The following is an 18,725-nucleotide window of genomic DNA, read 5'->3' as shown; positions in this document are numbered from 1 at the left end:
ATAGTTTTCAAGGGCATTAACAAACACTACATATTTGAGTCAAGCCATAGTGATGGTCTACATGTAGGATGCTTAATTATTATTATTTTTTTAAAGTTTGAATCGATCTTTATTGAGAAAGTGAAAGAATACAAAGGAATTGGAAAGAGTTTGTGAAGAACAGGCTACAACATAATCTCATTCCAATTCAAGATAAAATCCAAGAAAGTAAAACTACTAGCCCAAGGCAAATTTCGGGACCAATGAAACAGACTTTAAAATTGTAAACCTGCAAGTTGTATTGAACTCTCTAGGAGTAGGACCTAGTGAAGATGGAGTCAGAATATTTTTAAGTCTTATTATATCTTGTGCCAAATGATTTTCATCAAAGAAATTAAGCATTGGGGGCTTGGGGCAATTGAACACAGAAATGATAACATAAACGAAAATACTAATAAAAGAAAATAGGTAGCTACTTTACCCACTTTTTAATGTAGTACTCCATGTAGCTTGAATGACTTTGGCTTGTAAATGAGCTCTCTGCATCTACTTCATGAAGGACATCATCAACAAAGTAAAATACTTCGCTGTGTGGACAGAACACTAAACTATTCACAAGATCCTTTACGGGTGAGTAGCCATTGGCAAGTCTCAAGGAGTCATGTGCAGGAACAGGATCACCAACTAAAGCATCTTTTTGACTTCTGAAAACTACTGAAGATAAACAGTTTCTGATAATCTTCCAATCAACAGAAGGCCGGTCTTTCTGCCCATTCTGCTTCACCGGAAGTAACAAGTAATAGGTAGGTGAACTTGCTTCATCGTTACTCCCCAAAGGAACAAAATCTGAAAAGAATTCTGACTGATCAAGAATAATCTTGAGAAACATTTCTTGAAAATTTTGCGCTTGTTTAATCTGCACAACATAGAAAGAAGTTACTAATATGGAAAACATTGGTTTAGTGTATCACTTCAGCCTGTATTATCTTGTGTATTTCACTAACCTCTCCTTTATCAAATTCAATTGTCCCTAACGGGACAAGATCTGTTTTCACAATTCTACCACGAGCAAGGTGAAGGTCAAGTTGCACTTTTTCAGCTTCTCTTGGAAGAGGTGCTCTGACAAATAAACCAAATTGTTGGTACACCCTATCCTTTGGAATAGGAATGAATCTTATATAATAGGAGTTCAGAAGAACAGGATCCTCAGAGTGATTCCATGGTACTTGAAGAGCAGAAGGTCTCAACATCTCGTGAAGTTCTGCCAAATTTTCATCTGAAACAATAATGGAACTGATAACTGTAGTCTCAAGGTGAAATGCAAAGGAGGTATGTAATAAAAAAAAATTATTAAAATGTAACCTTCAGAGATTTCAAACTCTGCCACTTCGTCTTCCACAACACAGTCCTGACCAGGCAAAAGGTAGTCACTAAGGGCACCCAGTTGATGCAATTCCTTACATGCTCTCAAGCAAACATTTTTCTTCGCATTTTCTTTTGAAGGCTTGGGTAGACTTACAACCTGATGAATTGGAGAATTTGGAGGAAGAGTCAAGCGGCACACTGTCTCATTTACGTCATCAATATAAAAGAACTCTGGTTTAGGAATGAAATATCTGCAGAGAGAGAGAGAGAAATCTCAGTCGCCAACAAGTACTTGTGAATTTGCAGGAACGATTCACCTTATTTCAAACAAATAATACTGAAATTAATGAAATCAAAGTAAAAAAGAAACTAGATTGAATCATACTCGTCTCTTGGGAGTTTCGAACAGTAATGGTAAAGTAGCTGAACACTATATCCTTCACTGATTGAGGCGCCTGTTGAACTAACAGTATAGGTTGTTTCCCCAGTGTCCTCGAATGTCTCTCTGGATGTTCTGCATGAAATTTCCTTGTTCATACGATCTTCCTCAGATATAAAATCTTCAATCAAGTTTAATTCATTCTGGTTTTCCCTGCAATGTTAGAAACAAAATGATGGGCGTTACAAAACTAATTTCCAAACCAAACTGTTGGACGCATATAATAATTATTTATACGACCTGTCGACCAAGAAAACATATTCGGATTGTGTCATCCGTGCACGGCCTCTAGACTGTATAAAACTAGCAACAGTTTGGGGTAGATCAAAACGTATCACAAGGCAGCACGTTTGAATATCAAGCCCTTCTTCTCCTATTTTAGTTGCAACCAGAAGATTAATCTGCTCAAAAATAAAACAGAGAAAATTACTTCCCTTCGTATTCCTCCCTTTTCCTTTAGTTTATGTTTTTTCTTAGTTTTAGATTTTATTAGATGCTAATCATCTCTTAAAGAATAACCTAATCTAAACAAAAGAGTTTCAGCAACCATATATAATATGGTAAGGCGAAGCAATACCTTTCCACTGCGGAATTTCTCAACGATGGCATTCATGGATTTCCGCGATATATTCTTCAATCCAGAATGAAATCCTACAAGGAAATGACAGTTCCAAAATTCTAGACACTTCAAGTTCCCGAGTATATGTGACAAACACCTCGCAACAATGATCCTATCAACAAAAATTATGCATTTCTTATCTAGTTTTTCCCTGCAAAAGGACAATTTGGCAAACAAATTAACGAGGTATAGAAGAAATAACTGTAAATCAGATTCCTTACTAAATAAAATAATGAACTCTTGTTTATAGTTTTTTCTTTTAATATATTTCATTCAAATTTTCAAAAAAAAATGTCTACAGAGAAAACATTTAACTAGTTTGATTTCTAACCAAACTGTTCATTGGGCGCCCAACCCTCTTCACATTATAAAATCAGATGCAATTTCTTATCCCGACAATACGTTTCTAAAAGTAATTTCCTATTGTGCTGGTCAGAGACAGAAGGGAAAAACGGAACCTTTACATTATTGTGAGAGGAATTGGTGAACTAAATATTCAATTTCGTAGTATGAAAAACCTCCAAGCATAAAACTAGCACGCGAACTTATTTAAACTCGTCATGAAAAAATGCTGGGCTAAAAGTACCACGCATGGTGTTCCACGTAGCTCCTTCTATAAGGTGAGAAGTTGATAGTTCAAATCAATAGAAAATAGATCCATTAAAGTTATTTATTACATTATCCAAATAACAAAAGTCGCAAGATATATATTAAAATGAGTTTCCATTATCTAATTAAAGATGGTAATCAACAGATCCGGCGCCAACCTATAATTATGAAGAAGTTGAATAAGAGCTCGAAACTTGCTCGAGAAGGATGGTTCCTCGAGTGCCTCTGATATGGATAAATTAAATCTCGCATCATCTAAAGAAAAAACATGGAAAATAGACAGTCAGCAAAATATAAAAGAAAATAACATGTTAGCCTCTCGCATCTGACTGATAGTAAGATTAAACACAATTAGAAGCGAACATAACTATAACCACATTTGGATTATTATGCTAATTACTCCTACTTATTAATCTCACTGATATCCTTCATTCACGTAGACTGAGTCATCGTCTGATAGTCATGTTTTGGGCATTAGACCATGGGCAGAAAAACACCCATACGATGCTCAAGCTGCAGTTGGAGATGATAAACAACTAACGATGATATCAAGTAGGTGAAAATGACAAATACTTCAACAAGAAAATTACATAATATACCCTTTGCAAGATTACAACCAAGAACTGGGGCAGCGCGGACTAGAAACTGCTCTGCTAAAGAATTGTCACCAGAACTTCCCTTTGTATCTATCATTCCACTTATCTCAAATTCATCGCCACTTAGGAGGATGCGAATAACCTTTCAACAGAAGAGAGAAGGTATTTAACCATGGCAAGTAATGAATTATCAACTAGAATGTGGGAAAGCAAATAAATATATGAAAAGAAAAAGTAAGAAATGAGGAGTCCGCCAATCACTTGCTAATACACTGTCATACCACTTAAAGAATTCGGAACATGTTTTTTAATGCAAAGGGTATCTCCCAGGTCTGTCCAAATGATATTAAAGGCCTTTTAGAGACGTGGGGAAGAAGTGTCATGGGGAAGGAGATGAAACAACTTTAAAGCTTAACTCTACATACAGCAATTGGGGTATATGGAGGGCAAGAAACAAAGCGATCTTCAAAGGGTAAAAGATCTCGTTGAATGGGTTTAACTATCAGTCCTATCCTTAATATTTTGCTGGGCAAACAAGAAGAGCTGGAAAGACTTGATTTCATATAGAGATTTTATGATTACTTGGGAGGCAATGTTTAATTATTTATTATTATTTAACAATTTTATCTTACACGGGTCTATGGGGTCCTTGTACATCTATGTTGAAAAGTCGAGACTAGTCCCCTGCTAGTCCCCGACTACTCCTCAATCCCCACTTTGCCGACTCGCCTAGAGTTGAAAGCTCTAGTCGGGCCTAAAGCCCCGACTAGGTCGAGTTGATTAATCCGCCTAGTCGGGACTTGTAAGGGACAACAGTTTTTTTTCTTCTATTTTCCAACGAAAAGGCTTTTGTAGGGTTTGAAGCTATGACTTCTTCACTCATCTCTCTAGAGACCACATGTTGTTTTTCTATAAAAACACAAATTACTGTTAAGTTTTAGTGTTTCATACCTTATTAATGTTGTAGAACTTGTTGATAATTAGATTTGGATTGTTAGGGTTGAATTTTTTGTGTTTTATACTTCATTATAAACTGATTTTATCATTTTTATACTGACTTTGGTGACTTTTCTCTACTAACACAAATAAGTAAGTCTATTTTGATCATCAATGTTTTATATTTCATATCATGAGCTGATTTTGTTGCTTTTTTGGTTGATTTGAAACAATACAGTCCTTTTTTGACTGATTTTTTAATCTTTTAATGTTGAAAGCATGTTAATAATTGGAATAAAGTTAGTAGGGTTTAAATATATCCGTGATTGTTGAATGATTTCATAGTGTTTCATCTAGTATGATTTTAGAATACTTTGGTTGGTCTGCATTTATTCATATCTATCTCAAATGTTTATATTTATACTTATACATAAGTACTTATACAAAATAAATTTTATATTTATATTATACGACTAGTCCCGTGTAAATACGACTATTAGCGACTAAGCCCAGTCCCGGGTCCGTCGACTAGTCCCCATTGCCAACGATTTCAACATAGTTGTACATAGTCTACCGAGATATACTAATTCACATTTTCAAAAAAAATATATATGATTATTTCTTTTGTTCAAAAAAATAGAAAATACTGCAACCCAAGGTACTAAACTTCGCTTTGGTTTATATCTCGGTCAGCTTAGAAATGGAAACATCTTGATTCTAGGGAGACTCTAATGACGATCAACTTTAAAATGACACTTATTTAACACGCCCCAAACATGAAATGTCAGTATTTAGAAAGCTCTCCAGCTTGGTTGTTCTTGTGCTCTCTACTTGAGATAGATTCGTCCCCAACCGTTGGTTGGACTTCAAATGAGGCCATGTAGTTCCTATTCCTTGAGACAGCTCGACCGTAACATCAGTTTAATTCCTTGAATACAAAGTACAAACTTCACATGAGTTATGAATTGAAATAATGGGTTGCCGCACGTTCATTGGTTAAGAGTTGCATTTGAAGGTTCTCCTCTTAAATTTAGAATAGATGAGTATCACGCCAGAAATAATTCCTCTATATTCTAGTACAACCTATGGAGTAGTTTTTTTATTGCTGAATGACAATATAAAATTGCGTGCGGTGAGACGCGAGAAGATAATATTCAATGTCTTGAAAGAAAAACAAACCAGAAGGCCATGAACAAACTAAAGAAATCAAATTGCATGCAGTGAGTCACTTGATACAGTAATTTCTTACCTGTTGTGCTCCATGTAGACCAAGATGATGCAAACTGAAAATTAGATTATCATGAAGCCTCTGAAGGTTCCTTACATTGTTCCGAATACCAGATAGGTCATCTGTCGTTTTTCTCAGCATTGATATAAGCTGTTTTCACACAATAGGAGCTTCAACAAGTGAAAGCTAGATCAACTAAAACGCACAACATCAAACACTCTTACTGAATACCTCATCTCTGATATCCCCAAGCTTTTTCCCACAATAATTGTGATCTGTGTGTGTGGCATTTGCACCATGACTATAATAAGAGAATTTCAAGGTTGGAGATGCCACAAAACTTGCCAATTCACCCTTGTCTTGAACAGAATAAACCTATGAGATTTGGAAAATATATTGATGAATCAGTAGCATTACTACATCCCGATACTTAGTAATGATGGCCTATTTACTGTGTGCGTCACTCGCATATCTTAATAGTTGTGTTCCTATGATAGAGAGATAGAGGGAGGGAGAGAGAGAGAGAGAGAGAGAGAGAGAGAGAGAGAGAGAGAGAGAGAAGAGAGAGAGAGAGAGAGAGAGAGAGAGAGAGAGAGAGAGAGAGCCACGCTTAAGCAACCAAAAAAATATTCATGCCTGGTTTAGGGTTTAGGGTTCTTTTTTCCCAAGAGAGGGAAGGAGTTACCAAACCTAGTATAGTCTCCATTCCCACCTTTGCATCGAGTATCTTCTCAAGACTGTTGATGCCCTTCGCTAAGTTTTCCTCATTAGACCCACCTGAAGCCACGAGATGTTTTATAAGAGATTAAAGCAGATAACAGAAAACAGATATAAACATTAATGACAAAAAGACTAGACAAAACTATAAAAGAAAATAGAGAAAGCAAAAAAACGCTCAACAAAGATTAATGGTGACTTTTCATGGTTTCCAAGTACAAGATTTTAGTCTAAATGCTACAGATCAGGGCTGTAAGTTTCATATTCTTATAGTTGTGCATCATATGATATGGTCATGGGTGATGAATATACATAATAATACATGAAATGAAATCAACAAAACGGGCTTACAAAACACTAATTCTCCCATAAGTTGAAGTGTTTTCTTGAAAGATTTGAATTAATAATGAAAAGAAAGACTATTGGAAAACACCTCCACTAGATGTTGTATATTTTTTTAGGGAGCAAGACTATACAAATGGAAGTGTCCCCACTAAACTTGTTAAAAGGGAAATTTCATTAATATGAAACAGAGGTAAAGAATATGAACGAACTATTCGCAGCCCAGGTACTTGCCTCATAACTATCACCCTGGTGAATCTGGGAGAAGCAAAGGAAATAAGTCTAAGTAAATCAATGTGTTCGGTGGTTAGAGTTCAATAGCAGAAGAAATTTGAAAGTAGAACTGGAGAAGCTTTTGCATCTTGAAGAGGTTAGCATGAGGCAGAAGTCGCGAACCCAATGGCTAAAGGCAGGTGATAGGAATTCAACCTACTTTCATAAAATTCTAAAGTGCCGAAACCGGCAAAATAGAATCAGCATCATAATGAAAGAGGACGAAATGCTGGCTGAAGACGGGGATATAGCTGCTGAAGCCATTAGGTATTTGAGCGATCTGTATTGCGAGCCAAGGCAGTGGAGACCAGGGACTGAAGGTATGCACCTCCCCTCTATTCCTTTAGCAGCAGCTGAATCTTTGGAGAAGGACTTTTCGGTGGAAGAGATTATTGAGGCCTTGCAGCATTTGGCCAGTGACAAGGCTCCTGGGCCGGATGGTTTCCCAATTCCTTTCTTCAGAAATTGCTGGGATATAATAAAGGAGGATATGATGAATATGTACCAGGAGTTTTTTAACACAGCTTCATTTCAATGGAGGCTAAACCATACGTTTATTGTCCTTTTTTTTTGAAAAGTTGATTGAATTAAGAAAGGGGAAAAGAATTTACAAACAGAAGGGAAGAGATAGGGGGGGTACTCGGGAAATCTCACCCAAAGATACTCCCCCAGTTCGACACAAAATCAACATAAGAATACACGTTTATTGTCCTTATCCCGAAGAAAGTTAAAAGCTCTAAGTTTTCGGAATTCAGGCCTATAAGTTTGGTTGGAAGTCCTTATAAAATCCTTACCGAAGTCCTGGCTTCGAGGCTTGCAATGTGTTTGGAGTCTCTCATCTCTCCCTTTCAAGGAGCTTTCGTGGTGGGAAGGTAGACCCTTGATGGAGTCCTGATTGCTAATGAGTTGATAGATTCTAGAAGAAAAGAGGGTGGAAAGGGTCTGATTATTAAGGCCAACCTAGAAAAGGCTTATGATAGGATTAACTGGGACAGTGGGGCTTCCTCTATCAAGCTATGGAACGGACGGGCTTTGGCTATAAATGGAGAAGTTGGATTTATTCTTGCATCTCTACTGCCACTTTCTCCATTTTGCTGAAAGGTAGACCCTCATCTGTCTTTCAAAGTTCCAGATGGATTAGGCAAGGAGATCTCTTATCACCTCTCCTGTTCTTGTTGCTGGGTGAAGTGTTGAGTCAATGTCTTCAAAAAGCTGAGAATAGTAGTTGGTTGAAAGGATTCAAGGTCTCTAATTCAGGTCAGAGCATTAACCACTTGCAATTCGCGGATGATACTCTGTTTTCATTGAAGAAGACATCTCTCAAGTTAGAAGGTTGAGGGACATCCTAATCTGGTATGAAATAGCTTTTGGACTAAAGGTCAACATGGATAAAACTTACACCTTCAGGGTAGCTAAGGTTGGGGATAATAATACCAATCATGAGTTGGTCAAGAGGGGACTCTGCCAACATCGTATTTGGGGTTACCTTTGGGGGAACAGTACAAAGCTAAACACTTAGGAACCCAGTCATTGAAAGAATCAATAAGAAGTTGGCTGCGTGGAAGTCCACCCTACTCTCAAAAGGGGGTAAAGTAACTCTCATCAAATCAGTTCTCCAAGCCCTTCCGGTTTATTACCTCTCTCTCTTTGCAGCTCCTATGGGCATTCATTCAGTTCTGGTCAGAAGTATGGTTGGAGGACAGCAAGTTGAAAGATCGTTTTCCCTTTATCTACGCAATCTCAGTGGACCAAAAGGCTTCTGTCAGCAACATGTTTGCAGCTCCTATGGGCATTCATTCAGTTCTGGTCAGAAGTATGGTTGGAGGACAGCAAGTTGAAAGATCGTTTTCCCTTTATCTACGCAATCTCAGTGGACCAAAAGGCTTCTGTCAGCAACATGTTTAACAAGGAACTCCACGCCTGGGAAATCAATACTAAAAGGAACCTAAATGATTGGGAGATCCAGCAATTCTCCGAGCTTCTAGAGGCGCTTCAAGGTGTTAATTTAAACGCAATGTTAGACAAGAGGGTCTGGAAATCTGAGGAAAGTAAGAAGATGACAGTCAAGGATTGTTACTTGATGCTAGAATCAGATGATCAAGTTTTGCCTCCCAATTTAGTCAAAGCTCTTAGACGAAAACACATGCCCCCCAGAGTCGGATTCTTGTTGTGGGCTACTTTCATTGGAAGAATCCCCTCGGTGGACCTGATGAAGAGAAGAGGCTTCTGCATAGCTAATCGGTGTGTCCTTTGTAAGTCAGACGAGGAAAACATAAACCATCTCTTCCTCCGCTGCAGTGTTGCTGAAATCTATGGTCCTATTTCATAAGATCTCTGAAGACTCAATGGTGTAGGCAAAATACCATAAACGATTTGTTCGAGCAATGGGAGGAGATACCCAAGCCAAAATCAAAAAAGGAAATATGGCACTTAGTCCCAGTTGCGATAATTTGGAACTTTTGGAAGGACCGCAATGATAAAATCTTCAAGGACTCCAATGCAAACTCTAATTTAGATGTGGATGATGTAAAAGGAACAATTTATAACTCAATTAGTTGTATTGCTAAGTTTAAGCACGCGTCCTATGTAGACGTGGTGGGCAATTGGGAGACGTGGATTTCGTGAGAGATCCCACGCCCTCCCCATCCTCTTTCTATAGTTCTTTCTCTCTCTAATATTAATTCAAATTTTCAAAAAAAAAAAACTATTGAACACATCAAAGGATCCATTTTCTTATGGGCTAGGAAGCTAGATGCTTTAAAAAATGTACCTTTCATTGATGTAGTGGTCAATTGGGAGGCTTGGGTTTCATGAATACTCCCAGTCTTTTCCATAACTTTGTACATATCTTATTTCTTTAATTCTTTTCAATAAAAATTCATTCAGAGTTTCAAAAAAAAACTAAGGAGGTGAAAAAATAAAGCCACAAGCAAATTAGAGAAGCTCGATGCAGACACCAATGTTAACAGTCCCAACTGAAAGACGTATCTCTTTTTTAGTTTATTTATCTGCTATCTTTATTTGGTTTGTAGTTGTGCCCTAAACTAAAGGCATGCGGTTAGAAATACTTGCTTATCAAGTCTCCTCTATAACTGATGTAGGACAGAAATGGGAAGTTGGAAATAAGGAAGAAAACAATTTGATTATATTATAGATATAAGAAATAACGCACTAGTATCACACCAGTACAAACTAGGAATCACTCCTAAAGCCCTTAGGCATCACACATTTGGGGTATTTGTATCACACAAACACATAAAGCTTAACTAGCTGCTGGAATATTCTCTGTCTGTCCTCAAACAGCAGAATACAACCCTTATATATAGCCTAAAACTGACCCTTAATATCCCATACTTCTAGACTTTTAAACTTCTAAACTCCTAGGACATAAAAGACATTAAAGAGACACTAGATGACATTAAAGACGTTAAAGAGACACTAAAAGACATTAAAGACACTTAACCATCCTAATACTTAGAAACTAGTAAAATCTCCACGAAGACATGTGGATCAGGCCCGCATTATTCAAGGTTCTAAGTGGGCCATTCATGCAAGACACGCCAAATCAGAATTTGGGTCTGGCAATCCTTCTTTTGACGTCTCCCATATGCCTTAAACAGTTGTTGTCATTCATCTCTATCAATTCTCCCGGGCTTGAGAAAACTCGACCCCGACGAGTTAAATGCATAAAATTTCTCATCAAGATCCTGGTCAAGTACTTTGGACTCATCATCTCTATCAATTCTCCCGGGTTTGAGAAAGATCGACTCTGGCGAGTTAAATGCATAAAGGTCTTCGTCAAGTACTTTGAACTCATCATATCTAATCCTTGTATAGTCAGTAAGTGGGTGCCCCTTCCAATTAATCCAATATCCTTGATGGGAATCCACCTCGATAGAAACACTTTGATGATCAACAATGTCTTTAGTTTCTTCGTTTTCCACTGTTAGAGATGTGGTAACGAGTCCAACAACAGATACATGGGAACTATTTTCTTCCTCCTCTAGGTCATTATACTCATAGATTCCATAATCAAATAAAGTTTCATTTTCTAGAGCTTTCTCTTCATTATTTCCGGCTTGCTCATCTCCTTTTGCAGTTTCAGGATGTTTAGCAAGATGGTGTGTTCGAGTTTCCATCTTAGCTAGTCTGGTTTGCACGTCTTTGAGTCGTTCTGTAATTTCAAAAATGATATCGTCTCGTTCATTCTCAGTTAATCTTCTCCTAAGTCCGGATCTAGTTGCCATCATGTAACCTCGCTCTGATACCAAACTGATGTAGGACAGAAATGGGAAGTTGGAAATAAGGAAGAAAGTAACTTGATTATATTATATAACGCACTAGTATTACACCAGTACAAACTAGGAATCACTCCTAGAGCCCTTAGGCATCACACCTTTGGGGTATTTGCATCACACAAACACATAAAGCTTAACTAGCTGCTGGAATACTCTTTGTCTGTCCTCAAACAGCAGAATACAACCCTTATATATAGCCTAAAACTGACCCTTAATATCCCATACTTCTAGACTTTTAAACTTCTAAACTCCTAGGACATAAAAGACATTAAAGAGACACTAGATGACATTAAAGACGTTAAAGAGACACTAAAAGACATTAAAGACACTTAACCATCCTAATACTTAGAAACTAGTAAAATCTCCACAAAGACATGTGGATCAGGCCCGCATTATTCAAGGTTTTAAGTAGGCCATTCATGCAAGACACGCCAAATCAGAATTTGGGTCTGGCAATCCTTCTTTTGACGTCTCCCATATGCCTTAAACAGTTGCTGCCATTTATCTCTATCAATAACTAGATATTTGGTTTCTTAGTTAGAATTAGGTACTATTTCGCAATAGTTTAAGAGGGTATATCAGGAAGTCGTAACTTGCTATTTTTAGTTGACTTATGTCTAAAGAGAGCCGCCAAGGTTAATACTTATTCTTGGTAGCATCGTGTAGTAGGAGTTGTGGTCCATTTTGGAATCTCTTTCGTGGAATTTTCTTTTTTTTTTTTTTGAAACTTTGAATGAATATATTGAAAAAAGGAATTTTCTATATCACGAGCTCATTGCACAATTTTATTCTTTAGCTGCTACCGAATATATATATTTTTTTAGTTTAAACTTGAGAGTAAAAAAGCAAATCTCAATTGAGAATTTATCTATATTTAATGAAGTGTACCGCTGTCCATGCTTCTTGTGAAGAGTAAGTACCAAATATTTAAGTCTTGTGTTTCAGAGGAGAAGGAACCAATGACAGTTTCCAACTGTTATAAAAGGTTGGATCGGGATATTGAGATACTTGAGTCTTGTGTCTCTAAAAGTGTTTGGACTAAGCCACTGCCTCCTAGAGTTGGATTCTTCATCTGGGCTCTGCTTCTTCGGAAAATCCCAACTGTGGATGCCCTCAAGAGAAGAGGTTTCCACCTCCCCAACAGATGCATACTTATCAAGGAAGAGGAGGAGACAGCCGACCATCTTTCTCTCCATTGTAGAGTGGCCGCAAGTCTTTGGAAGTTCTTCTCAAAGTCCATCTCAAACAAGTGGTCCTGCCCCAACACAGCTCATCATATGATTGTTCAATGGGACGGGCTTTTCAAAAGAAAGAATAGGAAAGAGGTATGGCAGCTTGTGCCAGCGGCCATCTTTTGGAACATTTGGGGAGACAGAAACAACAAAATCTTCAAGGAAAATAACCTCAACTGTAACGTGGATATTGAAGACGTTAAAGGAACTCTATTTTCTTGGATTAGGAAACTAGACAAATACAAAGATGTAACTTTCCTTGATGTAGTAGTGACCTGGGAGGCGTGGATGTCGTGAGAGATTCCAACACTTCCCATATTTTTCTTGTATATAGTTTTTTTCCCATTAATATATTCTTTCAAAGTTTCAAAAAAAAAGTATCAAATATTTAATTTAAATTTAAAAAAATAAATAAATAAATAAATCTTTACTCTTTAAAATGCCATCAACAGCTAGCACGCATAGCATAGGTTCACAACATAAATCTAATTTCTAGTGAAAGAATTAGAAATGTGTGCCAGATCAACCTCTAAAAGCGAGTGAGAACTTATTACCTTTCCCTACAATCGGAGATGCAGTCATTCCAAATATACGAGGGTGTTTCAAGTTATCACTTTTGTAGAACTCCTACATGATATATCACTATATCAGTAAACAGCATACAGAAATATGGCAGTAAACACCAGTACAATTAGAATGTATCATTTGAACATTGAATAATGAATTAGTTGCTTGAGCACATGAACCTTCATAATTTGTGCATAAGGATGACTGCTTTGGATTTGTGCATGATGGCACTCATCGAATATCAAAAGAGCAATTAGCTCCATCCTGATGAAGCAGTGATGTAAATTCTGTAGAAGTACTTGTGGAGTCATAACAAGAACCTGCAAAATACAAGCAACAACAATGTGCAATCAGGAGTAACCGATACTCGTCAGCTAACGAGAGAGTACTGAATAAAAAAGAATGATCCACTAATCATAAAACTAAGATTATAAATTATTGTAACAAAGTACAAATATTGGCAACTGGCAATAAATTATTCTTAGACAAGATTAACCCAGAAACAAAAGAGCCAGAGTAGGAAGATGCCAAATTCTTAGCCTAAGGATAACAAAATAAAGGACTTCGGCTACTTTCTTATACCAAGCAATGGAGAGAATGGGTTTTGGTTACAAATGGAGGAGTTGGGTTCATTCTTGTATTTCTTTGGCTACTTTCTCAGTTCTTATAAATGGTAGGCCATCAGTAGTTTTACAGAGTTCTAGAGGGATTAGGCAGGGTGATCTGTTATCCCCCCTCCTATTCTTACTAGTGGGAGAAGTTCTCAGTCAATGTATGCAATTAGCGGAGGAAAAGAGATGGATTCAAGGCTTTAAAGCTTCACCCTCAAGAGACAGCATAAACCATTTACAATTCGCTGATGATACTCTGTTTTTTATTGATGGAGTCAAGTTCAACTTCAGAAATTAAGGGATATTCTAATGTGGTATGAAATTACATCAGAGCTGAAAGTGAATATGCAAAGTCCTATATATACAGTGCAATCAGTATAGGAAAGAACAACGTGAACCAGGAAATGATCAGAGACTTCGGGTATCAGGTGGGTCACCTCCTAATGTCCAACCTCTTATCTCGGTTTACCTTTAGGGGACAGATACATATCGAAGAAGCTACAGGACCCGGTCTCAGAAAGAATCAACAAGAAGCTAATAGCTTGGAAAGGACATTTGCTTTCGAAAGGTGGTATAATAACTCTCATTAAATCAGTTTTTCAAGCTTTACCTACGTATTTCTTATCTCTGTTCACCATTCCAATGGGTGTTCTAGGAAATAGATAAAAAGATGTGCTCTTTCCTTTGGAACACCTTCAAAGACCAGAAAAGTCTCCATTGGGTAGCATTGAACTCTATACGCACAAGTAGAATACAGGAAGGGCTAGGGATAAAAAAAACTCAAGATCATGAACCAAGCACTGTTAATGAAGTGGCTTTGGAGAACGGATCAAGACAGTGAGGCTTTATGGAAATGGGTGATACTGAGTAAGTATGGTAAGGAGTATGAGGATTGGGAAGGCAGCAGTCGAAGAAATAGCTTTGCGTGTGGTGTTTGGAAAGGAAAGTGAACAATCTCAGACCTTTTCTTAATATTACTAAATGGGAATTGGGCAATGGCAGAGGATAAATTTTTGGTCTGATGTGTGGATAGGGGCAATATCCCTCAAAGAGAGGTACCCTGACTGACATCTATAACGTAGCAACAGAGAAAAACTCAAGGTCTGCAACGCCTATAGGCAAGAATCCCAAGTGCGGGAGATCAACCTAAGGAGAACTTAAACGACTGGGAAGTGGAACACTATGTTGAAATCATGGAGCTTCTTCGACTTCAACCTATTAGGCTATTGAACACTCAGAAAAAAAGGTATGGCGATGAGAAGGACAGTCTATCAGCTTCCAATTGTTATAAGAGATTAGATATAGATGGCCAGATTCTGGATCCAAGTTTTACACGTATCATTTGGCGTCAAGCAATTCCCCCCAGAATTGGCTTCTTCTTATGACCTTTTTTACTCAAAAAAAAGTGCCTACGGTGGATGCTTTAAAGAGAAGGGGATTCAACATGCCTAACAGATGTGTGCTATGCAAAGAAGAGGAGGAAAGTACCGATCACTTGTTCATTCAGTATAAAGTTGCAACAGAGCTCTGGAATTTCTTCACCTCATCTTTAAAAGTTTTTTATTTTGAAAATTTGAATAAATATATAGAAGACCTCATCTTTAAAAGTTCAGTGGTGCAGACCTAATACTATTGATCAGATGATAGTGCAATTGGATGGACTATGGAACAAAGAAAAAGAGAAAAGAGGTTTGGCAGCTGGTGCCGGTATCCATTATCGGGACCTTTAGAAAGATAGAAACACTAAGATCTTCAAGGAAAAGAACCTTACAAGTAATGTAGACATTGAAGATATCAAAGGAACTCTATACTCTTGGATCAGGAAATTGAAGGGTTTAAAAATGTCAACTTTTTGGATGTAGTTGTTCATTGGGAGGCTTGGATATCGTGAGAGATTCAAATCTCTCAAAAAAAGTAAAGAACTTTTCAGTTTTCTTAATTCGTTCATTCTAGGTTTCAAAAAAAGTAAAGAACTTTCAAAAATATAATATTATGTAACAGTACCATCATAGTTTAGAAATTAGAAATTCAAATCTTTATTCAGTTGACATTGTTAGTTAACTGAACAAATCCATATTTTTTTTCCAAAATTTGGATCCACGTATCATTTTGGTTACAAAATTATATTCAACATGTTTCCCAACCAAAACTTGTGATTCAAAAAAACACCGAAAACAAAGTGGTCATTAATTAGAGCTCTTATAGGGTTTCTGGAAACTCATGCCTCAAAATTACATTACGAAATTGTACCATTGCTTTCAAAAACAGATGAATACTACACTAACAATGAACAAAATTTCATGAAACGCTCAATAATGTGTCAAAAACATCTGCAAGTTTGACAATGCGTAGCTAATCAAGTAGTCTCAGCAAAAATTTAATTGTTATTGGAACAAGAAAGTACTCAGGAACTATGTGAATTTACATCTACAAAATTCAATTTGTCACTCCCTATAATTTAAGCCAACTTTGGCATGCTACATTGTCATCTTTAGCGATGAACAAGGGCGGAGCCAGGATTTAAAGTTACCCCGAACTAGCCTAAAAGTGTCTAGAGAGCAAAAATTTCATTTCTAACGTTTATGCACTAACAAGTAGTATTTAAAAAGTAATTTTTTTTCCCGAATATGTAAACTTTCTTTAATGGTTCAAACATAAAGAACTTAAGAAGAATTAATCGTAACAATTTATAATGTATGCGATCATTAGTAATTTGGGGACAAAGAAGTAACTAAAACATAACTCGACTGACACCTAAAAAGGGGGTAAAACTTGGCTTAACACAAAAAAAATGGTTAAAAAAGAATTAGGTTCAGAAGTAGGGGGTATAACTTTAAACTGAAAGTTAAAATACAATATAAATAAGGGCCAATTCGGAATTAACTTTAACAAACAAAAATCAAAATTGGAAATGAATGAGTGGGGACTTGAACTCGGGACGTGATGGGTGGTAGAGCAAGCATAAGACCACCTGGCTATCTCCCTAACTATGTTCCATATATCTTTACGCATGAAAGCCCACAAGTCCAAAGAAAGTATCGATTGCATGCATGAAACATAAATATAACAGCTAACCTCGTATTCTTCGATCTCCTTTTCCCATTCCTCGTGCGTGCTTAAACGCTTCAAATGGCCAAAATAGCGCCCCACTTTGAAGTCAGTGGAATCCTCAATTACGGTAGCTTGCTATAGAAGCAACACAAATTATCTTTAGTATAAATGGAAGAGTACAAGAAAAAGAGAACAATGGTAACATAACCCTTGTTGTACTGGAAAACGAGTTCCGATTAAAAGGGAAAGCGAAGAGACTTTCTTAGCCAAAAATGATTATGTTCTAAAAAATGTTTATGTGACTCTTCAACATAGTTAAATAGAGACCAAACTCCCAATCATTGTGCTTCTAGATGATGAAAATTTGTATCAAATTAAACATTAAAGACAGAGAGAGAGAGAGAGAGAGAGAGAGAGAGAGAGAACCTGTTGAACAAGCGGGATGGTAGGAGCGAGGAAAACACAGACACTGCGTTGAGGTTTTCTGATTAAGTGGCCGAGCTTGTGGATGAGAAGCACTGCGATGTGAGTCTTTCCACAACCAGTCTCCAAATAAACTATCACATTTTCCTCTGTTGCTTTCTCACACAGTTCAATCTGATACCTGATCATCAATAAAACATCAAGATTAGTGAACTATTATGAAACCCCAGAAAAAAAAAATTGGAAATAAATCAGAGGGTTTCTCTCTCTATGAATCCAAATCTTACTTTCTAGCTATCGTCATAGGGTTTTTCCCGCTCCTCCGCCTACTCTGCTCTTCTTCCCCGTCCGCCATTGATGAACAATTCTTGTTCAGAAAGGGGTTTTTGTTTCTTTTCTTGATTCTGGCCTTCTGGATACGGGAGTTGCAGAAACCTTTACTTTTCTCACTCTATAACCTCGCTTACTTCATAGAGCGTGACGCTAGAAAGGAGAAATGTTGAAGAGGTTGTGACGACCGCAAGTCAAGTAGTCAACTATACACTATATACTAGGGTGATTGGTAAGGGGAGCTGGAGATTGTTGTTGGGGAGTTGTAGTACAAAATCAATTTTTTGTACTACAGCTCCCTATACCAATTTGGTATTAGGAGTTATTTTTCTGGATCTGAAACTAAATAATGAAATATAGATGGATTAGAAAAAACTATATAATTCAAAATTTTAAAAATCTTGATAGTAATTTTTCTTTTCTATTCTTCCTTAAACCCTAAATATTATAATAACAATATAGCTCTCTTTCTTCTCCAATTACCGACTTCATTTAAGTTAAAATTTGGCTTTCTTTTATAGTTAAAATTTTTAGCTCTTGACTTCAAAGTAAAGTAACTTTTTTTGAGACATTCATAAATTTTACTTGACGAATTTCTTTTTGTCTATCTCCGCTCCACTACAACAACTAAACTTCTACCATACCATTCTACCCCCACCACCACCACAACAAGCATTGCACCTCCCCCGCCACCCTACTCAACAACTACCACCACCACCATACACCACCACACTTCGACAACAACCACCTCGTAGCTCCACCACCACCACGGTACCTTCACCACCACCACCACCACCACCATACCTTCACCACCACGGTACCTTTATCCCCACCACCACCATACCTCTATCATTACCACCTACATATCTTATCCACCACCTTTACCACCATCACCATACCACCACCACCATAAATCCGTCACTATCACTCATGTACCTTATCCATCGCCACCACGACTGTATCCCAACCACCACCATATTTCCACCAACACCACCACCGTACTTCCACCACCACCATACTTTCACCACCACAATTGCCACCATCATACCTCCACCACCACCCATACCTTCACCACAACCACCACCGCTGCCACCATCATGCCTCTACCAC

The 18,725-nt window shown here is 37.4% G+C and overlaps 1 protein-coding gene across 5 annotated transcripts in view; it reads right to left on the bottom strand.

Annotated features, from left to right (window-relative positions):
• The window catches only part of DCL4 (dicer-like 4), a 33,680-nt gene extending 15,717 nt beyond the window's left edge, over nt 1-17,963 (bottom strand). For 3 of the 5 annotated variants that reach the window (XR_015227855.1, XM_086648930.1, XM_086648931.1), the window contains exons 1-16: nt 17,573-17,839; nt 17,289-17,466; nt 16,887-16,997; nt 13,380-13,520; nt 13,188-13,260; nt 6,484-6,548; nt 6,003-6,146; nt 5,793-5,921; nt 3,602-3,749; nt 3,170-3,266; nt 2,361-2,553; nt 2,024-2,184; nt 1,730-1,936; nt 1,342-1,595; nt 984-1,255; nt 465-895 (exon numbers count right to left, since the gene is read on the bottom strand). Coding sequence is in view for 4 of the 5 variants with exons in the window: in XM_086648930.1 (XP_086505056.1) it covers nt 465-895; nt 984-1,255; nt 1,342-1,595; nt 1,730-1,936; nt 2,024-2,184; nt 2,361-2,553; nt 3,170-3,266; nt 3,602-3,749; nt 5,793-5,921; nt 6,003-6,146; nt 6,484-6,548; nt 13,188-13,260; nt 13,380-13,520; nt 16,887-16,997; nt 17,289-17,466; nt 17,573-17,640 (2,672 nt within the window). In the remaining variant the exon portion in view is untranslated. Of the gene's footprint in view, nt 1-464; nt 896-983; nt 1,256-1,341; nt 1,596-1,729; nt 1,937-2,023; nt 2,185-2,360; nt 2,554-3,169; nt 3,267-3,601; nt 3,750-5,792; nt 5,922-6,002; nt 6,147-6,483; nt 6,549-13,187; nt 13,261-13,379; nt 13,521-16,886; nt 16,998-17,288; nt 17,467-17,572 lie in introns of all 5 variants that reach the window. The other 2 variants (XM_086648933.1, XM_086648932.1) reach the window with 2 other exon arrangements.
• Between the last annotated feature and the right edge of the window lie 762 nt (nt 17,964-18,725).

The sequence above is a fragment of the Eschscholzia californica genome, unplaced genomic scaffold (genome assembly GCF_041429995.1).
Source record: "Eschscholzia californica isolate CP2 unplaced genomic scaffold, dmEscCali1.0.p SCAF_6, whole genome shotgun sequence".
Taxonomy (NCBI): domain Eukaryota; kingdom Viridiplantae; phylum Streptophyta; class Magnoliopsida; order Ranunculales; family Papaveraceae; genus Eschscholzia; species Eschscholzia californica.
The sequence above is the reverse complement of the archived record's forward strand: the minus strand, read 5'-3'. Positions and strand labels throughout refer to the sequence as shown.